General features: G+C 41.9%; 1 protein-coding gene across 4 annotated transcripts in view; it reads left to right on the top strand.

Annotated features, from left to right (window-relative positions):
* Positions 1-25,928, top strand: part of PPP2R5C (protein phosphatase 2 regulatory subunit B'gamma) — a 117,489-nt gene that overhangs the window by 3,091 nt on the left and 88,470 nt on the right. For all 4 annotated transcript variants that reach the window (XM_084838640.1, XM_084838624.1, XM_084838655.1 and 1 more), the window contains exon 3: positions 17,256-17,415. In XM_084838640.1, coding sequence (XP_084694766.1) covers positions 17,256-17,415 — 160 coding nt within the window. The remainder of the gene's footprint in view (positions 1-17,255; positions 17,416-25,928) is intronic.

Below are 25,928 nucleotides of genomic sequence, written 5' to 3'. Positions count from 1 at the left end.
TAAGAAGTAGTAATGTGAAGTACTTAATGTTCAATAAAATCTTTGTTCCTCAGCAATTTCCTCTTCAGTCAGAAGACCTGTATGGTTAAGAAATTCAGTGGTGAGCTGGGAAATCCCCTATTTTGTGACATAGTGGTTGTAAACATATTGGCTATGAGCCTTAGGCAAACTGCTATCTATCAATTCTCCCACTGCAACATCTGAAATAAAGGAATAATATCACTGACCTACCTAACTGGGATCATGCACATTAGGTAGAAAACAAAGTTTTCCACTTTAGGAAAAGCTGTATATAAAAACTAAGATTATTATTCAGGATTATTATCTTTATTATTTTTGCCACATTTGCAAATACTTAGTAAATGCCATGGTATCAGTTCCTTCCGCCATTCATGTTCTCTATAAATAGCTTTTGGCCTTGCAGTGAGGAATATACTATACTACTTAAAATTCTGCCAAACACTTCTTGATTTTAAAAAATGGACACCCTGAGACTTGTACATCTTTCTTACTTGTACATCTTTCTTGTCCTAAACAGTCAACTATTAGTTGTGCATCCTTGAATATCATTTAAGCACCATCTGTGATGTAGCTATATGTCTTTCTATTTTACTTTAGTTTCATAGAATCTTGAGAGTAAATTTTACATTCCATCTGAATAGTTAAGAGTGTTGAATAAAGTCCCTTCTACAGCCATGTTCTTAGATGTCCAAGTTATATGTTATTTATATAGCAGAGATATATTCTCATCAGTAGTATCACTACTCAGTCATTAATATAAAATCATAGTTTGTCTCATTTTTAAGTTTTAAGGTTAACATCTGTGGTGAGTTTGGATTTTTCATTTGTGTGTGCTGAAATACTAATTTCAGCATACTAATGACTGTATCACTGTTACGGTGTTTTAATAAAAGTAATCTTTCTGGTACTGTTAAAGCATTCTTTAGCACTGTGTCAAATCTGTAACTGAACTAGTTAATCAGGGTTTTCAGTTATTATTTTCTTTATTTAAAAGCATCAACAATCACTTTTAAAAGTCCTAAAGTTTTAAAAGTGGCCAGCTACTCTGGGAATGTAGGCAAATATTTCAAGGATTTTGATGTGGTGTTATGTGCCAGCCATGTTCTATATGCTAGTGGCATAGGTGCAACAAGCCCTGCATTGTTGTCAGCATAACTTGCTAGCACTGCAGACATCCAAATTTATTGTTAGTCAAACCAAAACCAGCTCAGTGGGGCAGGGTAGGCATGTCTGTGAGCAGGGCTTAGAACTCATAGCTATTTCTGACCAGCTCTATCCACTGGTGTGTGGCATGTGGTTAGACTATCCTCTACTATGCATATTGGAGAAAAGTGTTCTTCCTGTGGCAGCTGCTTATTAATTCACAGGGACCTCTGTGAGTGTTGGAGAGCCCTATGTTTAGAAATATGTTGTATTTCACTTGTAAATTCTGCCTTCGTCAAAATTGCATATATAGGTTATTTTTTTTTAAGTTCATACTTTAAGGATCAAGAAACAAATGATTCCTGGTTTCTGAGATAAAAGTATACTTCCTTTGTAAAATAGCTGTTGTGAAAGGGAAGCATGCATAACTTTCTTTCCAGTGTGTACCTGCAAGAAAACGTTACAAAAGAAGAGTATATTGTGCTTCGTTTTGTTTTTTTTCTGCGAATTTTTTGCCATTGATTTACAAACAGAAGGAGCTGTACAGACAAAATCTCCTCTGTTGCTGTGGAGAGTAGGATAAGAGAAACTGGAGTGTTGACAGAGATGTGACTGAACATATGTCATGGTTCGCATCCATAGCAGAGATTGTTGCTTGAAATCATGAGAACTGAACACTCAAGTGTTTCAGTACATGATATATTGGCAGAATGATTGTACAATGTTGGAATGTGAGAAGATAATGCAGGTACAGATTTAATATTCTATCGTCAACATTTTTAACCAGGCTCTCAGTCTGTGCTGTGTATAAAATTATCAGCATACGGTGTGAGTGTGTGTGTGGGTCTAAGAGGGGGAGGAACAGGGTCTCCAGTATGAAATTGTGTCTCATTCTATGCAAATATACAATTCACATTCTGAAATGTCAGTAAGGACTAAAGATGTCACATGTAAAGACCTTAAGAATTCCTTGCCACTGTCTGTTCTGTGTGATATACAGTGCAGAGTTTTACAAGCATCTCTCAGCACTAGTTCCAATGGGTGGAAAACATTGGGATTTATAAAAACCATACACTTGGATGCTCCCAAAGCAATAGAATCTGCACTACCTACACACGCACGTTTATGAGGAAGTGCAATCAAGTGGGCCAAAGGCTCAGTATAGAAGCTGGTTTCAGTCAGCCTCCTTAACAGCAGCTCGTGCTTCTAATCAGCAATAGCTGCTAAAGCATATATCCATTCAATTGGTTTTAATGCCTGGAGGATGCAAAGAACTGAGGGGGTTTTTTTAAAAGCAGCAGGTGGATGTTCTGTCTAGCAAAATGGGTGGAACTGTCTAAGCACCCATTTTTCCTTGGGTCTAAGTGCCCCCCAGCTGAGTCTGTCTTACATACTTCTGACTAATTTTTGAAAGTATAATCTTAGACCTCTATGTCTGGAAATGTACTAGCATATGTTGTTTTTTTCAGGCGCTTGTGAAAAATGCCAGATTGTGAAAATGAGAGACTGTCCTGTGTTCAAAGAACAGGGAGAACACAAGTGGCAGCATCCCACAAATTCTTTATTTATAGGCACCTATATAAATCACTGTATATCATTCATTGTATAAATTCACTGTATTTGAATTTAACTTATTTTTACATCGCTTTCTCTATATCTGAAATCAGCGGTGACATGGATAATGTATTTCAAACATCTTGAACAACTTATGCGTACACCATGAAGCTGTGTAATTTTAGGTTCAAACAAAAATGGATTCCTAGCCAAGGTTGCACCCCAGGATTTATATTTTGTTAGGCCAGAATGTGTACAGCAGGAGCTGCTTGGCTGATTCCAAAAGTAGTGATCCTGTGTCATCTCCCCTTTCTCAGCAATGTCTAGTATAACAAATATGGGATGTCATGATGCAGTGAGTTTTCCTGACACCAGAAGCAGCAGCTAATTAAGTGGAGCATGGATGGGGAAACTCACAGCCCAGTAATGCTTCCTTGTATGTTTTTTGTTACTGAACATTACTGGGGGGAGAGGAGGAAATGCAAGGCTGAAGCTCTTGGTGGCAGCTGTGCAGTTGCTGTCATATCTAGTTTTGGTCTCAGATTTTTGTCATTCGTCTACAAGAGTCTTGTACGTGTCCAGTGGAAATCTTGGTTGTCACAACTGCATCACCTCTTATGAATCTGCAGTTATCATTACGTAGCCTTCTGTGTAACTTACCCTAGACCCTACTCACAACAGTCCAAAGAGCTATCCAATAGATAGAGCTATCCAAATGAATTCTGAGTGGGTGTAAGGTCCATGATAAATTTTTTCTTCTTTGTTTGAGGGCAAATTTTTAACTTTACATTTTAAAGTTTATCTTTGGGGCAGCAGAGTATTAATTATGAGGGGCTTCCTTAATTGAGGCAGCAGTAGGCCCAGATCAGGAGGCTGTTTTATTTTGAACTGCCAGATTCCTTGCCTAATAATATATTTCTGATAGTTTCCCTAACAGGAAGGAACCAAAAGGTAGCTAGTAGAATTATTTGTTCTTGGCTTTAAGAAAATACTAGTTTGTTGTTCACCACTTTTCATGGAATCAAGTGAAGATATGGAGTTCTTTTTTGTGAATTGCATGCATAGGGTCAAAATTGAGTTGCCACATTAATATCAAGAATTCAAAGCACAGAGGTTTGTAGCAATGTACCATCCCTCCAGATGTTCTCATAATCGTATGAGGGAATACTTAGCAGTTACGGGGTGGGGAGAGGACCTGCATGCTTGTGTTGATGTAAAAAAAAAAAAAAAAAGTTATCCCATAAACAGTTTTTAGGAATTAAATTGATACCTATTGGTACTGGGTGGTTTTTCTTTTTTTTTTCTTTTTGTGTTTTGATTTTATTTGGGCAGCACTGTTGGATTCTTCTAAGCTAGCATCTGTGAAACATATCACAGAAAAGACTCTTTCAGCTGTCAGGCAAACTGATAAACTTAACATGGATATACAGATTTAAAGCCTTCAAGGAAATTAAAAAGCACAGGAGAAGGAGATTATTGAGATTTATTTTTAAAAGATCTGAAATGGCTGCAGTCAGGAATGTTAACTCTAAAGGCTTCTTCATAAGACTTTTTAATGCAAGCTTCTGCAACCTATTCTCATGTATACACATGCCTGTGATGGTAAAGAGAAATGTAAGAGTGAACTAGGCTGTATACAGAGACAGTTGGCCATGATTTCTGCCAACATTGCAGTCCTTTTTCCAGCCACCATGATCATGGGAATTGCTGTAACTGTGTCCTTGTGCAGCCTTGTTCACACCTCTGTTTATCCATGTGATTGTGGGTGTGTAAGTAGTTGAGAACAGGATGCAATTGCTTTCTTGGAGAATGAGAACATAGTGGGTGTGGTATAAAACTGGATGCGGTAATATTTTAAAGCCATCTATTTTGTTTGCTATATGTTGCTGCTTAAACTGGGCGGGGGAGGGGTTGTTGCATCATCCCTGATCATTTTAAGAAGTCTATATAATAGCATTACTTTACTCACAGGATAGCTCAACTGAGCATTATTTGTTCCACATAAACATTGCTATTTTTAGATATTGGCACTACAGTGGTAGCAAGCAGCCGTAGAAAAATCTTTTCTTCTGGTCTGCATTGTTTTCTAGAGCTCTTCTGCCAAAGCCATATCCTACCAGCCCAACTTTGTAATTTATAATACTTTACCATAAACTCATTCTGTTATGCAATCTTCAGCAGCCTTGCTGCTGGGATCACATGACTTTGGACAGTACACATAGAAGTGGTAAGCATCTGAAGCAACTGGAGCGTTGCTGAAGAAATACAAAATGCCTTTGCATGTTGGAGTGACCACTAGCATGCCACCCATGCCATTTCTGTTGGTTGGTTTGGACAGAACAGAACAAGGATCAGCGCAGTCTCCCTCTAACTTGTAGGTGTTTGATGATCTCATTCAGTTCAAATATCGCTTACAAAAACACTATGATTGCTTTGGGAAGCAACTACCTGGAAGCACCGTAGATCAAAAGATGTGATTCCAGCCACTTTCAGCAAAAAAACCCTTGTACACATGGCCTAAATGCAGAGATCTCAGACAAGCAGGAGAGGTGTTGGCGTTTTCAGGCTTGGCTGAGAAATTTCTTAGCTAGTTTCCCTTATTTGCAGCCACCTTTCTTCACCTTACCAGTAGCTTTATTGAGGAAATTGATAAGACCGCCCAGAGAAATGGGCAAAATTTAAAATTAATTTTTTTTTTTTTTTAAAGGCAATTTATCAAAATTGATAAACCGCCCAAAGAGCTTCGGCTATTGGGCGGTATAGAAATGAAATAAATAAATAAATAAATAAATAAGACCTAGAGGGAGCCATGTTCCCAAATTATTAATGACAGATTCCTTGTCAACAGAGCCTCTGCCCTAACTGCTTTTGAAGCTGCCTTGCATTGTAATCTCAGAACAAGGGCAGGTAGCTTGCTACTCCATTCTTTACATTTGTTACTCAACTCTCCTTATTGAAACAGTTGAGTATTTATCTTTTGGTCAAGACCCTGAAAATGGAAGGCTATGTGAATTGCTATCCTTAATTTCCCATTCTATATGAGCGAAGGAAAGGTAAAATGTGACTTCAGCGCTAGAATTGGATTTTCAACCAATGACAGTGACTAGCTAAGTAGGTACAGTATGTCAGTATATATGCAGACAGTGGCCATGATTCATTTATCAACATGGAATTCCAGGAGACAGCTACAGCAGAGAGAGCTCCAGAAGTATGTGAGACTCACTTGCTGTTAGCAGCAGGGGACTGCCACTTCTGTGTGCATGTAATCCATCTCTGGGATTGCAGCCAGTATGTGCAAAATGCAAATTGATTCATAGGAGATTGCTTTTAATATGGGGAATCCTGTGCTCTTTAGGTAGCTTTTCAATTCCATGCTGGTTTTGGCCCTCAACTTCTAATGATTAAGACTGCAATCCTATATATCCTTACCTGAGAGTAAGTCCCATTGAACTCAATGGAACATTTAAGAGTATATGATAAGCTGTAAGGTGCTTAACTCAATAGAATGCATCATATTCACATATTATGAAGAAAGGCAGCCATCATTTATCTTTAGGCAAATATTCCTTACCAGCAACCTTTACCATACCAGCTTCCTCACAGCCACCTGGCTTTCTTGACTCAATATTCTCATTCATGTGTGAGTCCCCCTGGCTTGTTCTTCATTTCTTGCATGTATCAGATTATAAATCCACAACTAGGTAGGTGGTAAAGCAATTCTTGACTTAAATTCCAATAAGAAGATCCCCTTTTGTAGGATTGTAGATATTAGTTACTTTCCATTTCAGAAGTGAAGCCATCTTGAAAAAAAATGCACCCATTCCTTGCTTTTTAAAAAGGCTCTTTGGGGTTTTTTCTATTGTATTTAAACCATTCTGTATCATCTATGACAAAGCATACATCGTTTCTGTGGATTTTAAGGGATCTATTCATGAGCATTAAAATCATGGGTAAATCAAAAGCAGGTTTATATGTACATTAAAATAATATAATTATGTGTGTAAATATACACAACATACAGTTAGTAAACTGAAGCTAAAATAACATAAATATATACAAACACACTTAAGTAGATAATTTTTGGTTGTAGAAGAACCCTTGTAAGTTAAAGGCATTAACTTACAAGACTTACATGATCATTCCAGATTTTGTAAACCATGGTTTTATGAAGTCACTGCCAAGCATGCTGGCTCTGATATAAAGATCCTGGCTTGTATTACACCAGGATTCCCTGTTATGTCCAAACTGGGGAACTCTGGCTTAATGTCAATGAACAAGCCAGGAAAATAAAGCAAATAAGCCAGAATCACATTGAACATAACAGGAAATGATGGGAGAGTGGAAGGTCCAGGGAAGGAGCACTCAGCCCCAGTGCCCAATGTTTTATGAATCCTGGAACAATTGTTTAAACCAGGCCTATATGTAACATGTTGCGTGTTATATTAGGATATAATAGGCAATTTCTAAAAACACGTTCACTAAAGACTTTCAGTTTAAAAAATCATGAAGCATTTCTATCATGAACATAAATTTGTGTTTTACCAAAAATAACAGATGCACAAATAAATTCAACACATATTTTTTGCACACATCACTTTACAAGGTAGACTTGATAGCTTGCAACCACAACTTTTTGTTGGACATTCTTATTTGCGAACACAGTTCAAGAACTTGCAGTGGTATCACATATCTCTAGAAGTTTTTATCAGTTTGCCACAACATCCCTCTTAGTGGGAGAAGGGACACAACACTGTATTTATCTGGTGGTGCTGCTGCAAGTATGCCCATTCTGGGAGGCCACTCACAGTTTTGTTGTTTTAATGCCATATTTGTGGTTGCTAGACTTCAGAGTGGATGTTTTATTTTAAACTGTTATTGTCTTGCCTCATTAACATTGCTAATGCTTCTTGTGGTCCACCTAAGTTTTCCATGATTATTTTCTTTTTCATTGAACATTGAAATGTTTTAGCACCCTGTGAAGGCATGAAATCCTACCAAAGCTTCAGACATTCCTTTTTCAGCAGTAACTGTTTTCTACCCATTCCAAACGTTATCCACAATTTATGTGGACCAGTTTCTGACATAAGAAAATAGGCTGGGGATAGGACAATTGCATTGGTATCCACTGTATATAAGAATATTTTAAAACTGTTTTCTAGCTCGTCCCTCAAGTGAAGAATTGTTCAGTGTTTTGCTTCTCCATGACCCATAAAAGTCGCACTAGTCTGTGGAGTTTAAGCATTCTTGCTACCTTGGATGCAATCATCCACAGTAGTTACCATCTGAATGATTATAATGTATACAGTAAAGATCCCAAGTGGCCAAATTAGCTCCCCTTTATCTGTGAAATCCCTCATAAAAAGGAATAGCATAGTCTGGAAGCACTTGCTTCCTGATTACAGGATCTGTTTGCTCCATTGCAGGTCCTTAATAGTTGCAGAGATGTATCTATCCCAGATAATTCGAGGAGGCATTTCCACAATGTATTTGCAGATACAAGGTTGGAAAGTGCGAAAGTAATAATCCATGAATGTATTTGTGATACATAGCCTCAAAAGGTTAGTAGGTATCGCTCCATCAGACACTATGGCATTGCAGCAGGAACCTGAGACATTATGCTGATTCTGGTCATGTGTTGTCTGTAAAAGTAGTACGAAGTCTGGCTTCTTGTCCACCTGCATATTTTGCCCATTGCTGAACAGCAAAGGATAAAACAGCAGATTTTCATGTTTGAAGAATTTTTCAGTACTCTGGTCATGATTCAGTTCGTCTTGAAATACTGAAGTCTCCTTCATGTACCAGGGTAGTGCTCTTATTGGTATTCTTCTTGGCTGGTATACCAAATGCATGCAGATGTGTTTTTCTGTGGTTTAAGTAACATACTGCTCTTATTAACAAGTCATTCTTTACCAATACAAATTGTACAGATTTTTACCAATCCTCTGTACAACTAACAACTTCTTTGTCTGCAATGATCCTGATGACAGTAACTTCAAGTTTGACCTGATTCCATGAATAGATTGCCAAATGCTTTGGAGCTAAATCTCAATTCCCACACTCTTTGCAAGAAATTAATTTGGAATTATTGTTTACAATGGTCACAAGAAGTTTGTTACTGATCTGTTGTCACTAACAAGCTCAGCCATCAGAGCTCCCAGTGCCTAAAGGATTCTCTTTCAGCCCTATCATCCGTGGTATGACTTTGATTATGGCTTTTTTCATATGCTTAGTCTAAACGTATTATTCCACTTCTACCAGAGTCTACTTGGTTGTGAGCAACAAACTGGCCAGAGCTGAAAACACTATAGATATCTGGCAGTTTGGTCTTCATTTCATCCAGGTTCTATAAGCAGTGGCTCTGGGAAGCACACATCAGGAACCACAGGCTGAAGTGGCTGTGGGTTGCAGGATTGTATGTTAACTGCTGGTACCCAAGCATGCTGCTGAAACTGACCATGAGCAGGAGGAGGAGGGAGCTGCTGTGGGGGGCATAAGGACAGTGATGGTGAGTGGCTTGAGCCTGCTGTCCTGGAACAGCTGCTGCTAACATTTGTAGAACATTGCTTTGCCTTTCCATCACAGCAGTTTGGTCCGCCATGGCCTGCTCAAAAGTACAATCTGACACATGCGTGCTTTCGCACAGTACAGTAGCTACTGACTCTCCAGGAGTGTATATGGTCTGAGTTATATGTATGGCCTACACACAGACAGGAGGCAATCTCCCTGGTGTCCAGTTCCTTGGGAAGTTCATAAGTGTATTCACTTGACACTTCTGTGATGCAGACCAAGTCTCCAGCATGTGATCGGTTTTGCATTTGTTCCTTAAGTGTGCTGCTTTCTGTGTGTTAGTCAGCAGCTCATCTCCTGCGGTGGCCTGTCACAGAGCAGTTTTACGTTCCTCCACTCGTAGCTGCTGCTGCTTTTCAACTGGTTCTCCTTCATATGCTGCCAATTCCTGCTCTCCTGTCCCCAATGGAAATCTGAAAAAGGTGGGGGTCACTCTGTTCACCAAACAGACCAACCAGGTCCTGTCACAGCAGTGGCATGTTGCCACCCCACCCCCCCTTCAGCCAACTTTGGGAGAACTGTACTTTCCTGTGCGAGCCCCTCCTTGAGCAGAGATGTGCCCATATGGGAGACATAGCACATCTGCTATTGTGTGGCTCGTAAGCTGCTGCTTCTGTTCCTGGGATTTGCTGCACAGGGACCCTCGGGAGAACAGCAGGATCTGGCATGCTGGACCCATAAATATCTGTGGCAGCATCATCAGGGATGTCGATCTCTAATAGCATTGTCCTTGGAAAGGTGCTTCAGACTGCTTACATTCTGCACCCTCCATTTTGGAGAGAGCTGTTGATGCCCCATGACTATCACTTGGGCTGCTCCTACTGGAGGAGTAAGTGGGGCTGCTACTCCCCAAAGCAGAAGTGGCAGCTTGTAAGGTCAATAGCAGTGGACTCCAAGAGCTGTCTTTGCTGGAGAACTTTCAACCGAAGTCTGTGACAGGTTCCACATAAAGCATTTTTTCGGGGTGGGGTGCAGGATCCAGCGGTCACGAGACTGTTTCCGACAGGACATGACACTGCTTAGGTGTATTTGTAAGGGTGGATGTGCTACAGAGGGGTCCCTCCCCATGGTAACCTCTCTCTATGAAACATACACTTTCCTTGACGGCCCTGGTGTTGGTGAGGAGGAATCCGCAGTGGGCAAAAGGCTGGGTTTTGAGGAGCGATGTCTAACTCCCGATGGATGCAACAAGGGGATGCTGCTGCCAGTGGTATAACCAGGTGTCATGTCCCTCCTGTCCAGCAGAATTGTCACCAAGTTGTCATAAAATGGCATGGCGCATGGCTCAGCCCCTGAGTACTTGTTGTGGGTAGTTATTTCCTTAAAGTTCTTCAGCCGTGCAGGTTTTCCTTGTGCTGCACAGGGCTACATGCAAAGCACCGCAGTGTCATCTGCTTAGAAAACCATGACAACAGAGTGTCGTGTCTGGCGCTCTGTAGGGCCTCCTGTGCCTCTGGACTGATCCAGAGGTCGATGAATACACCTAGTTTAGCATCACTCCAGAACCTGGCTTTGGCCTTGTTGGGAAGATTGCGCCTGAGAAGGTGTCTGCGATAACTGCATTAATTGAGGGGCTTTTGATGCTTGTGAGAAGGGCCCAACAGCAGGTGAGAATAGTGAGTCTGAGTGGTCCTCCTCCCCCTCCATTCAGAACTCTTGTGAGCATGGAGTTTTCCTAACCTTCATGGTTCTTAGCCAGTTCCAGTAGTGGAAAGTAATGCACAAGTCACTACAGAGTCAAATAAAAGCAACTATGGAATGGACAAGTCCGGAGGCAGCTGTCAGCTCACCAGTTCCCATTGGGCTCATCCTTAAATTATCACTACTGTTCTGTTTACTAAGGGGGAATGGCAGCACAAGCATGGGACATCAGACACAACTAAACTTGGAGGCATAGCCATCTTCCTCCAAGGTCACTCAGTGTAGATAAGAGCAGCTTGGCCACATGCAAAAAACATCCTGCAGCTATCATGGGAAGTGCTGATCTGCAGGAGGGAGCAGGGAGGTGGGACAAAATCTCTGCAGAAGGGAGCAGGGAGGCAGGACAAAAGCTGTTGCCAGGCAAACATTAACAGGTGGGAAACAGTAGGATCGCGAAGCAAGCACAGCAGCCGGGGGTTTTGCTGCTCTTGCTAAACGATTCTTGCTAAACGATTCCTTTTGGAACAACCCATGCATAACCCATGGTCCTGGGTTTGCACGACACAGCCCATGGCTTAAACAACCCACTGCCAACAACCGAACAACAAGCCATGGGGTGCATTCGCACTACACAACAGCCCATCATGGTTGACAAGCTACACAGTGTAGGTGGTTTTGCAAACAGCCCACAGTGCGTAGTTTGTGCACCTGCCAGACAATTGGGCTTGTCATGGGTTGTTTTCCCCTTTCTTCCCCCTCAGTCTTCCAGCTGAGTCCACCTGGTATCCCAGAAGACTTGGTGACAGAACCCACAAGTCACCCATGCCCCCTCTGATCGTGATTCCACACAAAAACGGATCTGGGGGGAAAGTTTCGCATTACCGCAGCCCCATGGAATGTGTGCAAATGCCCCCTTTAAAAAAAAATATTACTTTTTAATCCCATTTTCGGAGTTACACAAGTGCGCAACTCCATCAGAAATGTAAGGCTTGCCTTGCCTGGACTGTTGTATGTTTCAGCTGTCAAACATACAAGGTAACAGGCAAGGCTAGACCGTATAGAGGCTGGTTTGAGGTGAGGAAATGGGGTGTAGATCACCCCCTTAGGATCCCCAGGGTTCAAAAGGTTGCCCTGAACCTTAGGGGTACCCTGCTAAGAATCCCCACTTGCCCAGCAAGAATCCCCAGCAACTCTTTTTCAGAGAACCCACCACACCATTTTTCACTCCCAAACGCAGTATCCACATCTAGTTTGACAGCTGTCGAACTAGAAGCAGCTACTGCGATTGGGAGGGAAAAACAAGGTGGGGTGCACTTTTCTAGGAAAAATAGTTGGTGCCGACACTGGGAAGGGAGGACTAGAAGAAGGGGATCCCCAAGGGTTGGGGCAACCCTTTAAATCCTGGGGATTGTGATCAGAGTGGGGATGGGGGGCTTGGCAAGAGCCAGGGGGAGCCCTTCCAGAGTGCTATTTGGGGACCATTGGGGGCGGCTGTCACTGGCAAGAGGCACTTGCAGCGGCTTGGCTGAGTGATCACGGCCACGCTTGGGAAAAGCGGCAGGGGCTTCTGCTGCTCTTGCTGAGCGGCTCGCTGCTCAATGCCCTTTACACACTATGGGTTGGCATATCTGGGTTGGTTTTACTTAGATTGTAAGTAAAACAACCCTTAGGAAACGTTATGGCTTGTTGCCCTGGCTTGTTGAAAATAATTAAGCCACCCCAAGGGAAGCTGTCCAGATTCAGACGCTTGTTTCAGACAACAGTGCACGTTAGGTTGTCATGTCATACGAACCCAGTCATGTTTCTCAGCATGGGTTGTTCATGCTTAACAACCCTCACTTTAAGCCATTGCGCTGGGTTCATACAACATGACAATCCACAATAACAACCCACTGTGCCTTGTTTCATCGTGGGTCATGCGAACGAGGTTGTCAACACCTCCAAAATCCTTTCCTTTCACCAACAGCTTGAGGGGTTGATTGCTGTATGTGAAAAGTACCAAAAATTATGAGAAATTTATTTTCTCAGTACAAATCAAGCTAATTCTAATGTATCAGCTTTGGGTATACAGTAGCTGATCTGCAATTATTGGAACAGAATTAGTGAGTTCTGTTTGAACGCAGTGTGATAATTGTGAAGTTCTGCAGATCAGTGTCTGTGAGTAATGCGTCAGTATCTTTGAATGGTCTGAAATAGTTGGCCAAGGTAACATAACCTGCTTTAGGTGAGATCTCATTTGTGTTGCTTACAGGGCAGCACAAATCACTGTTATCTGGATCTTGCAAAAAGATGGATAGTGACTAGTCTATAGATATAGATTGTTTCTCACTGTGAAACTGGTATGTACAATCTTGCAAAGAAGATCACATTATTGTAGTTTGCTCTTTTCCATCTAGCACCCCAGCAGTATGCTGTTTCTAGATGATTTCAGTGCTAAATAAAAATGTAATAGTAGAAACATGATGCTATGCTATGATCTTTCCCAGGGCACAGATACAATTTTGTGCCAGTTCTGTTTTTGGTGCTAGAGTGTACTGACTACATAAATAACTAATTGCGCAGTTGATTTGAAGTTACTGAGAAGACTAAACTGATATGTATACAATAGGTAAAAGCTGAAATCAAGCCTGTGAGTGGAAAGTGTTTCTACATGTGCACAGGTGTATGAGAGAGGGGAGGCAGACTCCTATCCTGCAGCAACCTTTTGCTTCTCATGGGGTATTCTGGTGGACGTTGTAACTTTGGGGCTGTTCAGAGGGTATGGGAGGATGCGCTGGAAGAGAGTGCTGAAAAGCCCTGTGTGTACATGTCCTGCTGTTGCTGGTTCAGACTCAGTCTTCAGGCAGTTTGGGGGGCAAATCTGTCTTGAAGGTCAAAAGGCAGGCGAGGTCAGAAGCACAGACAAACAGTCTAATGCATCCAAGAAACAGGGTATTATCAGGAATTCAGGCGTCAGCAGCATGAGAGATCAGTACAGAGCGAAGCAAGATTTCAAGGTACTGGGAGCTGAAATAAAGGCGTTAGTCCAGCAGCTCTCCTGGCCTAGAACTGAGGCTTATAAGCTGGAGCTTCCAGAGCTCCACCCAGGAGTCAGCTGAAGCACATTAGAGGCTTTTGGAGGAATTATTCATGAGGAGGGACTTACTCATGATGAGTCTTTTACACATGATGAGCCTTCCTTTGGAGATCGCACTTCTTTTCACAGGGGTTGTTCTAGGCTGCCTCTTCAGACACAGCTGCTCTCAGGCGCTAGGTGGTTCTCAGCCCCCCTTTCAGAGGCAGAGTTCCCCTCCTCCTGTGGGGATGGACCCACAGTCATCTCTACAAGGGCCCAGGCTCCTCCTGGTCTTCTGGCTAGGGATGTACGAAAGTCACCTTTTCGCAGATTGTGTTCGCCGTGGTGGGGGAGGCGCTCCATCTCTCCCCCCGGAATCCTTGATGGGGGGGAGGCGATCCGGTCCTCCCCCCCGGAATCCTGCCCGTCCGGCTCTGCTCCGCAGCTGGCCAGGCCTGTCCACAGCTGGAGTTCCAGCTGCGGATGGACTGCCGAGGACGCAAATGGCGGCCGCCATAATGGCTGCCATTTGCATCCAGCCAGGCAGCCGTGATAGACCACGTAAGTATTTACGTAGTCTATCACGGCTGGGCAAAAAAACCCACAAAAGAGTGTATGCAAATGGCGGCGGCTACAGCGCCCGCCATTTGCATTCCCTATTTTTCGCCGTTTTAGTCTACATAAATATTTACGTAGGCTATTACGGCGAAAAAAAGGGGAACGCAAATAGCATAGTGGGCGCTATTTGCGTTTCTTTTTTTTTCGCCGTAATAGCTTACGTAAATATTTACGTAGGCTAAAACGGCGGGGGGGAAACGGAACACAAATGGCGGCCGCTGTAGCCGCCGCCATTTGCGTACGCTGTTTTTGTGGGTTTTTTGCTTGGCTTGCCGTGATAGGCTACGTAAATACTTACGTAGCCTATCACGGCAAAGACCAGGATGACAATGGCGGCTGCAGCAGCTGGTCGAAAGACCTGCCGCCGCCTGAGCCACGACCATCCGGAACATCTGCCCCAGGTAAGCCTCATCCAGGGGGGAATCTGCGGGGGGGGGGTTTCCGCCACGGATTTCGGGGGGCCGAATGCCAGTGCATTTGGCCTCACTGAAATCCGTGGCAGAATTCTCCACCATCCCTACTTCTGGCATGGGCTGCTGTCTCTTGGAAAGAGGATTTCTCCAGTGGAGTCATGATAGTATCTGCAAAGTGCTGCCATGGTACTTCTGATCATAGTTTCTTGTGTTTAGATTTGTAGTTCAACATAATGCCAAGATTCAGAGTGTGTAGTAACATTTTTCATAATCTTCATAGGGCCCATGTATGGTGACTTGCTACCTGTTTTTATATAGATAGAGAGAACGAAGACTGAGGGGATTTTCCCATAGAGTATATGGCTAAGATGGGTTTCAAACCCAAGATTCGCAGAACTGTTTCACGTAATTTTTAATTAGTGTATAGACACAGTTAATTTTCAGTTGCAAAAATATATGATGATATTTGTGTATATTCCCGGTGGCTACTCTGTTATGCAGAAGTTGGTCTGGGGACTGGAAACATATTTTGCTGTACAACGCAACACCCACTGCACCCCCAAGTCTGTGGTTCAGGCTTTAGATAGATGATGCTTTCTAGTTAAAAGTCCTCAGAGTTATGGGGTACATATGCTCCATGGCTGAAGACAATCAAATGAAGGGAAGAGGAATTATCTTGGGAATGAAATGTGCTTCCTAAAACATCCCCTGAAGGCAGACTAGTAGTGGCTGTTTTGCTCTTTCATGCATGCTCTAGAAAGGCGGACAATAAACACTGAAATAGCACCTAGTGCTTCATTGTTTTTCTGAATAGCTTGCAATCGTATTGTGTACAAAATGAGCAAGAGAGCTGTAACACTGAAGTGTGAAATTTCTTCCGTGCAACTTCTGAAAATAATTTTCTTTACAAATGAATCAGTACACCAGGTTTTTATGGCACCATGATTACAATTTGTTTCAAGCCTTTGGGGGTGCATGAAATTGCTTTGTAGCCAATTGGCTATCCTGAACTTAAAAGGTTGGAGCAAGAGACAGGCCTACTTTTGATAGTGGAAGGTCTAGTTCTGAAATATATGCACTAGTAGCTTATTGGTGAGAATACAATACCTGTTTTTGGAAGAAAATGCATACTTCAAATAGCACATCCATAGGCTACTCTGTCAGAAACTTAAAAGCTACTTTTATCATCTTTAGGGAATACAGAAGTAGAAATTTGGGGGTTGGATCCAAAGGAACTTAACATGAATGGAAGGCCTTTCAGTTTGTGCAGGAATCTGCGATATCTGTCTGTTTTCCCTTCCAGTGGCAGTCGACTGCATCACATCTCATGCAGTTCTAGAAGGTCGGGGGCGGGGGGGCGGTGGCACAGGTGAGACTTTCTACTTGCGCTGCTCCACTTGCAACTCTTAAGCTCCAAGCCATAAGCTTTGATTCAAAGAAATATATGAGTAGGCATTGCGATTGAGCTGTATACAACATGCATAGATGAGTGGTACTTTTTCCCCCCACTTGAAAAGGAAAGTAACAACCAAGCATGTTAAATATAGATTCAAGGTTGTTGCAAACCAGGTAATTCTCTTTACAGCTAGAAAAGCTTTGTATGACTGACCTAATGATATCATCCCCATTTCAGTATCCAGATCTTACGTGGGTAGCAAACCAAACTCTTACAACTGCTATACAACCATAGCTTGTGCCTTTCTCCAAATTTCATGTATCTTACGCTTGTTGAACCATTAAATACAGATGTCTGGCAACTTTGTCTGCTTCCTTGTCTGAAATGAATAAAGAAATACAACATTAAAAAGAAGCCTTTAGTAGTTTATTCATCAGACCTTCATATAGTTTATTTGTAATGGGAGTTTTGCCCAAAAAACGCAAGCTTAAAGAAAGAGAGCCAAAAACAGAGGCTTCATAAAGCATACCTTACAATTGTCCTACAGCAAAATGAACAGTGACCATTGGTATGTTTCTTGAGGATGTTTATTTTCTGGATGTTGATGTGAGCATAACAGTGCTTACATTACAGTTTATGTTAAAACTTCCTGAGTCTGTCTCATGTCATTATGCTCTTCTACCCTTTTCGGTTTTCCAGTGTATGTTTAAACATATATGTGTTGATGAAGAAAAAAACCTTGACAGTAAGCACTGGTGGTACTAGAAGCAAAAAACGCTGCCTGCTTTATATTCTGTTTAAGAAGCCTAATTTTACTTTGCTTTTATTTATTTCTTCCTTTTAACAGGTCACATGCAAAAAATCAAACACCATACCACCTGCAACACAGTTATCTAAAATCAAAGTACCTCCTGCACAAGCTGTAGTGAAGAAAGAAAAACGTCAGAGTTCTTCAAGATTTAGTATTAGCAATAACAGAGAACTCCAAAAGCTGCCAGCTTTAAAAGGTATTTGCAATCTTTTTCTTTCAGTGATCCTTGTCATAGAAGCATGTTGGTAATGCAGGAGCAAACAGCTTCATGTAACTGTAGCCTGTGTTTTGGAGGGTTTGTTTAGGCATGCACAGAAGAGCTTCTGACCTTTGCCCCTCAAAGACCAAGTCTTCATGCTGCATCATTGAGCATTTCTTGAACACCCCCAGGTTTCAAGAGTGACTCATTAAGCTGTGCATAAACTGCTGCTGAGGAAGGATGGGAAGAAAAAGCCAGCACCCTACTGCACATGCAGCTCACCAGATGGCCCTCTGGTTTGTAACCTTAGGGCACAGGCAGCAGATTACATTCCAGAATGCATGTGATCACATTATGTTGTGCTAATGTCAGAAGAACAATTAACTGGGAACATATTTTGGTCTCGCTCCACAGTATCATCTTTGGGGACGTATTTGTTGCTGAACTGAAATGACGTGAGCTTTGGTGTAATGTGAGGTTGTGGACCATTTTGGAAAGTGAAAATGAATGGGGTCCTACACCAGATGCTGGCTGTCATCCAGACAACAGAGCATATGTTCAGTTCTTACTGTCTGCTATGGTAGACAAAGAACTATGATCTCATGCCATTCCATAGCTGACAGCGGCAAAACCCCAGCTGTGGTTTAATAGTAATGTTCATGTTTTAGAATATGCAAGGTAGTTTTTGAATATGCAAGGTAGTTTTTGAATATGGCAGAGCATTACCTGAGAGTTACAACTCCGTAATATGTTCGTGCTTATCAATAATTTGGGGGGTATTGCATTGGCTTTTGGAGATACTTGGCGTTCATATTTTATAGTCCATGAGCAGCTTCCAGTATGAATTTCTATCCTTCAGCCCTATTAACAAAGCTTACAGTTGTTCTGCCTGGGCATATCTACACTACAAAAGATTATTGAATTTATACCAGTCAAATTATCATGACTTCCTGCAACAGACTCAGAGATTTGTAATTTCGTGCAATGCTGAGAATCATCTGTTAGAGAAACCTACCCCCCTCATGGTATTGCAATTTCTAGTTTTCTCTGGGAAGAGGGATTGGTCCTTAAACCAGCTGTAAGAGCTGGTGCAGATGCAACAACAGGTATTTCATAACTGCAGTTAGCTGATAATGCTTAGAGATATAAAATTGCTGTATGGTTGGAAGCCGTGGAAAAAAACAGGGGGAATAGAAATTTGGGAGGAAATTAAAATATATGCAATACTTATGAAACCTAACCTTATTTTAATGTGTTAACAACATAAAATGCACCATAAATAACTTCGCATATAAAATTCTATTTTGCATATTTATTATATTTACAGAGCAGTTTTATTTACTTAAATATTTTTAGGCCACCTTTATGTGTAAAAACCCTCCCAAGGCAGCATAAAAGAATCTTATGCATGTTTATTCAGAAGTAAGGGTCACTTTGTTTAGTGGAGCTTACTTTCAGGATTGTGGCCTCAAAGATATAAATGCCTTAGTTTTTTATAAGCAAAGTAGTGAATATATCAAATACAAGAGAGAGGAGGGGGGGAACTCCCACATAATATTCTACATAAGCACATGTATCTTAGTTTTTGCTATCTGACAAGTAGTGGGGGAAGTTAAATAGAACCCACAAATGTTGTAGTAAACCAGAGGTGGGGAACTGTTCCCACCCTGGGGGCCAGATTGTCTTCTGGCTCACTGCCCAGGGCTAGATGATATCAGGGGGCAGGACCCTCCCTCCTCAAGCACAGGACCCTGATGAAATGATCACTCCTGCCTCCCTGCACAGAAAAAGGATGGTCCTTCTCAGGTTTTCGCTAACTCTTGGAGAGGAAACTCACTGTTATGTGCAATCAGAGATAAGAGATGGATTTCCTCTCCCAGCACTAGAAAAAGGTTGCTTTTCTTTAGCACTGGGAATCCCTGGCCTTATCTCCTAAAAGTGACTGGAGATAAGAGCGGGTTTTCTCTCCAGTGCTAGGGAGAGGATGCCTTCTGGGAAACAGGGTGGGGCCTGGGAGGGAACCTGTGTGGGCTGGAGGTTCCCCATCCATATAGTAAACAAAATAAATTATATTATTTAGATAGAAACAGTCTCATACATTCACAGTCTGAAGGACTTGCAGAATATTTAGACATCAAGTTAAACTTTATAACAACATTGAAAACACTGAACTTTACAATAACACAGCAATTGCCATTGCTTTAGATCATCTTACATAAAACATTTTACTATGCGTTTTGAGTGAGTAAAACCTTGTATTAAACTGCATTTCACTTATTACAGAAGAGTATTTCATTGGAGGTTTTCTTTTAAGTTCTCCAAATTTCCATTTTTTCTGTTAGAAAATTTTGTAAGAGTCCTTGGGGAGGGGAAGGAACTATTTTTTCCTATTTTCCGTATGTCTTTTTCAGTGTCTTCATGTCTCTGCAGGAGTGAATGAATTCCGCTACCCTCCTTGGTGGGTAATGCTGCCCTGGATTTGAAAGCAGGGTTTGAAGATGACTTTAAATCCCAGCTAGGAGGCAGCCCGAGTCACTAGTAACAGTGGGAAATGTAAATGCTGATAGTAATGCTTAAGTCCAGTTAAGGTGAAGTAGGGAAAGTTGTGCCAGTGAAGAGGGAGTACGTGGTTGTACAGCACTCTAGCCTAGTTTGGCAAAGGCAGACATTACAGTTTTCCCACTCTAATCTTAGACCTTGCGGGGAAAGCGTTGGTCAATTTAGAACCTGAGATATAAATATGGTTCTTAATTGCCTGGGCTTGAATTCAAGTATTGGTGGCTAGTTGTTAGGTGTGCTTTGTTGGTTATCAAAAGTTAAAGTATCTCATAAGCTGATAATTGACTAAGGTGTGAGAAATTGCTGGACGTGGCTGTGCTGTGGGATCTCTTTGTCATTTGCAATTCCATGCATAGTTTCCTAAATCTGTGTGCCTTGTTTCTATGGTTGAGGAGGTGCATTTGAGAAATATGTAGTTTTTGCACTATATTAGAAAGCTGAAATGTGATGGGGTGGGTGCTTCTTTGCCCTGCACGGTTACTTGTTAGTTACCTCATGGTCCCACCATGTTCCTCTTCACCATACATTTCACTGCCTCTTGCCTATCATGATAGACCCCTTGGTACCATAATACCTCTTCTCTTTTTTCATCTTTTTTTAAGTTACAAGTTCTACAAAACCTCAAGTATTGCGTTTAATTTTATTATAAATGCATTAAAACTGAAAATATTATGTAATCTATGTTCATGTCATTTTGAGAACAGAACTTGAGTCTCCTTGTGCAGAGTATAAACTGCTGTTCTGAGGACGTTCTTCAAAACAGAATCCTAATCCTCTTTTTAGCTTGGGCAGAGCCTATGGAAGGGGAAATTCCCATTTCACCCTCCTCCGCACACACCCCCCAAATCCTCCCCAGATTGGGGAGCCTCCTGAACAGTGTGGTCTGGGGGCTCTTGGGAGTGGAGGGAATTGGCCAAAATCTTGCAGAGTCATTTTGCAAAAGCCCATTAAAACAAGTTCATTTTTTATTAAATACAAGGATTTTGCAGGGTGAACATTTGGAGGCAGGGGCAGGGTGGTATTAATTGCCTAGTTTTGAAATGGCTAGATTAAATCTCAATTTTACCTGATGAAAATGATCCTAAATGTGTGGATTTTGCTTTGCTTCTAACTTTAAATGCTTGTACCAGTGGGGTTTTGTCTGGGATATACCCAGTGAGCTGTAACATGCCCTATTTGTGCTGTATTACACCAGTATGTAATCATTACTTGTTGCATGATCCCTCTGTAACAAGGCTCCTGTAGATCCTCTTACATTGTGTCCTTTCTTTATGATATGAATGAGACTGTTTGATTCCTAAATTTTCTGTATCTTCTAACAAAGTGATTTATTTCATTTAAGCAAATCAATGTAACCACTTGATACCTTGGGTGTGTGGTTTCATGATGGTGAAACTGTTGAAAGGAGAAACTTGGGCATCTCCCTATTGAATTGAACTTCCTCTTGACAACTGTAAATATTAGAAAATTAAGTGTGTGCCATCTAGTGGGTATAACATTTAGTCCTTATGTACAACCTTTAGTTGTCACATTTTGTCCGGAAATGATAGCTATGATTTGTGGCAGGGTTGTCCATTTCCTGTGGGGAAAACCTATCTTTGGCAATAGCAGGTAAATACCAGGTTTTATTGGGGGGAAAACCATAGAGTACACACTTTTTCACAGGAATAGTGGGGCAGTTGTAGCCTACCAGTATCCAAAGTTTACAGCAAGTATAGCATGAATATTTTCAAACCTTGTATACATTCATTCAGAATTGAGGAATAGGTTTGGTCTTTCCCCCGTGTTATAACTAATATTTTCTTACAGAATGCTTCATGGCCATTTGGACCTGTGCTAGTACTAGTATCCATACCTTCATGCTTCCTTAATGCTTCAAGAGTAGAAATGTATGTGGGGCATTGGTTGTTATAATCTCATGTTAGATTTTACCTTTTAGAAACTGGAATATCTTGAAGAAAGGCTTTTGGAGGGGACAGAGAGAAATAGATAAATGACAAAGAAAGAATATGTGTGCAGTATTCAGAACTTAAGTATTAAGTTCAGATTGCTGCTAATATTTGCAAATTACTTTTACAATCGCCCTTTGGCTGCTTTTTCAAAAGCCCTGGCATTCAGTCACCAGTATTCCCACTTTACCTGTGGGGAACTGAGGCAGAAAATATACTTTGGCCAAGTTCACACAATCTCTGATATTGGTGGGACTTGTCCAAGCCAATTTCGACTCACTAGGCTGTGTGGGTAACTATGTAATTTTGTTATTTGACAATCATAGAGTTCTCATTCTTTGTACATTATTGCAATTTTGAAATAAAGCTAAAGTGTAACTGTATGAAATCTTCTGCAATCCATGTAATGAAAGTTCTGGCCAAAGATGATGAAGAAGATATTAAACTAGGTCTAAATAGGTTTTTTTCAGGTTCTTACCTTGGGAAGACAAACCAGCAAGTACTATACCAAACCAGTTTTTGGAATAAAATATCAGATGATGATTTTACAAGTGGAATAAAGCAGGGGTCCCCAACCCCCGGGCTGCAGACTGGTACCAGTCCGTGGCCTGTTGGGGACCGAACCACAGTAGGGGTGTGGGATGTGCACAGTGCACAGAACCACAGTAGGGGTGTGCACCTTGGGTCCGCGGGGTGGGGGGAGGAGATCCGTCCCTCCCCCCTGCCCCAGAATCCTCGCTGGCTCCAGCCCTGTTCTTTGCAGTAATAGCCTATTACTGCAAAGAACAGGGATGTAAATGGCGTCCGCGTAGCAGATTTGCGTTCCAGCGGCCGGAAGTCCTCCCCCGGCCAGAGCTGGCCGGCAGCTCTGTGGACTTGCCGCGGAGCAGAGCCGGCCAGGGCCAGCGAGGATTCCGGGGGGGGGTGGATCACCCCCCCTGCGGACCCAAGGTAAGGGGGGTTCCCACACCCCTACTGCAGCCCAGTACTGCATGGACCCCCCCCCCCCCCGGTCCATGGAAAAATTGTCTTCCACGGACTGGTCTCTGGTCCCAACAAAGTTGGGGACCGCTGGAATAAAGGACATGTGAGTGACTCTCACATTGTCAAAACAGCATGTTTGAATCTAATTTTAAGGAAATTTAATATTTAGTGATCCAGTTAACTTTTAGGAGAAATCTTTTCACTTTTAAAAGGAATGTGGTCATCAGGCTCGAAAATATTTGTCATACAATCTTCAGTTCACATTTTTTTCATAGTTTTGTCTTACCCTTTTGAACTCAGGACTTTGAAAATGGATACACCTTTCATATAGAAGTTTATCAAGGTAGGCATCCATTAACAAGGTAACAAGGTAGGCATCCGTTGCCCGTTGTGCCCCATGGACGTAATAGTTTTTGTTGATTGTGGCCTTTATTTTAGCTTCTGCAATAGGCTAACCTCAGAGGGCGGAGCAGAGTTGTGGTGTGATTCAACTAGAATAGCTGCATGTGACATACAAATAATGGATAGCCTACTTAACTCCTTTTCGCTAGAGAGCCTGCAGTGCATGCTTATCAACTGTTTGGGTGAAAGAATTTTTGGAGAAAGGTGATGACAAAATAGACTTGCATTTCTAGAATGGGTAATATTGACAAAGTTACCAGTGTGCGTGAGGCTGTGCTGAATTCCCTCACTTCTAATAATAAATTAAATGCTAATGCCAGGGAGACTATCTAAAACTGGAGCCACATTCCATGAAATGTATAATTTTAAAATTAAAATTCTTAGAAGACATTTAGTGCGGTGTTTTCTTTCCCATTTTCTTCTGTTCTTAAATATAGCTAAGTGTATGTTGCATGAATTTCAAGACTGATGGTATTTTGGCAGGGTTTTTTGCTTTGTTTTAAAACAAAACCAGGCATTGTGAATCTTTCTTAAATATCAAAGATTGTTGACCCACTTCAGAACTGTGGAAGACACCTGCCTGGTTCACATATGGCGCTAACTCATGGTGTAGTTTGTGGAAATCTGGCTTGTCATATCCAAACCTGTCCACAGAAACCATGGTTTGTTAACCACCTCCAAACCACAAACACAACACATGGTTTGTTGTCAGCTTATGAAGTCTGGCATGTTTAAATCATGGCTTGTCGTAATGTGTGAACCCAGAACCATGGCTTATCCCTGGCTTGGTTGTGCTGGTGTCCATCCTGAAATAGAGGTACCCAGCAAGGCAGCCTGAAAATGAAACCACTCTGAAGGCTCGCAAAATGGACATGAGAGAAACAAACTGTCAGGGTGGACACTGAGCCCATAGAATCCCAGAGTAGTTCTGATTCTGAGGAAGAGGAGTTGCTCCTGGGAGAGGAGCGCGCTCCTCTTTCCCAGGGCCAACAGCTGACGGAGATTCCTCCCACCGGCATTCCTAGCTTAGATAGCAGTCCTGGGAGTGACAGAGTGCGGGAAGCAGACTTGATGGACGTGCGACGCCAACGCAGAGAGCAGCGCCAAATGGAGGGCGCGGAAAGGAGGCGTAGTGCCCGGTTGGCGCGCAAGCAACAGCTGCGCCCAGAGGATCCAAGGGAAAAGGGGAGGGACTCTCCCTAGCCCTTAAGTTCAGGTGTCTGCCAGTGATTCCCTTTCAAATGGGGACCAACTGTTCCAACTTAGGGCATAGGTACTCTGCTGCTCATATCTAGTTGCTAACAGTAGAGTTGTTAAGTTGTAAAAGAGGAATAAAGCTTTGAAAAGAATCCTTTTGTCTGTGTCTGGACTTGGCTACTGGATTAGACTCAGAGAGGCCTCCAAGGAGCCCTTGACACAAACCAGTAATAGGAAAAACAACCCACAGTTTGTTTGCTTGTCTGGAAGACAATTCCTAGCGAAAGCAACAAACCATGGTTAATATAAACCAGGGCTTTGTGTTACATGTGAACTTAGCCCTTGTGAAATTTAGTTTAAAAGGCAGCATCCTAGAAAGATAATCTTCACCTCTGCCATGGTTTTCTTCTCTCTGTCAAATGAGATCATGAACCAAAATATGAGGGAAAACATTGTAACTTACTGTCCTCATTTCCAGCAAACCTATAAACGGCTTTGGTTTTACTGACAAATCCTTGATTAATGTAGGGCAGACAATGTCAGATTTAGGCTATAACAGTATCCCAAGCCTCCTTTGTTGAGTGTGTGTGTGTGTGTGTGTGTGTGTGTATGGGGGGGGAGGTCTTGACTGATAAGGTTGTATTCGGCAGGCTTGAAATACACACTTGTATGAACCTTTTTGCATGGATTTGAATAGACCAATTCTGCAAGTCATATCTAATCCTATGCTACTTCTCTGCAAGTCTGTGTTCGAACCTAACAGACTGCAGTGTAAAGGAGGGAGGATTTGTAGGACCAGCATGGGATGTGTCCATCTACACCAGGGTGGAGTGGAGAAATGTTTATTTTATGTAAAAGATTTCTACCCTGCCTTTTTGTCTCGCAGGAACTCCCAAGGTGGCTGACATAACAAAAACATATTTGTTGAATTTTTGTTAAGTTGATGTATAAGAAACAGCAGGTAAAAATACATCAGTCAAAGGAGAGCAGACATATAGCCATTGGTCAGGTCAAACGCATGCTGAAATAATGTGGCCTTGATGTTTAAATGGTAAGAGGGAGAGGGCCAACTGAACACACCACATGCAGAGAAGAGAATTCCATAGCCATGGCTGAGAAGACACACACACACCAGCTGTACTGGTGGCAATGGCAGAGTAACATACAGTGTTCCTCTCACGTCTTGATTTTAGAACTACATTCATTGACTGCTACAGCATCTAAGTAGAACAAGCCCAGAAACACAGGACTCCATAGAACAAACCCAAATTATCCCCAAATACACATTTTTTTCAATTATTATGATACAGTGATTTTAGTCACATGTTGAGAAACTGAGTATGACTTGGAACTTTCTTAAATATGTATCAGTAAAAGATACATTAGATCAATAATTTTAATAAGGAATGGAAGAAAAAA

The sequence above is a fragment of the Heloderma suspectum genome, chromosome 1 (assembly GCF_057233095.1).
Source record: "Heloderma suspectum isolate Gila_16-S chromosome 1, 16-S_ref, whole genome shotgun sequence".
In the NCBI taxonomy this organism is placed as follows: Eukaryota; Metazoa; Chordata; class Lepidosauria; order Squamata; family Helodermatidae; genus Heloderma; species Heloderma suspectum.
Note: the sequence above shows the minus strand (reverse complement) of the source record. Positions and strands in the feature narration are given on the sequence as shown.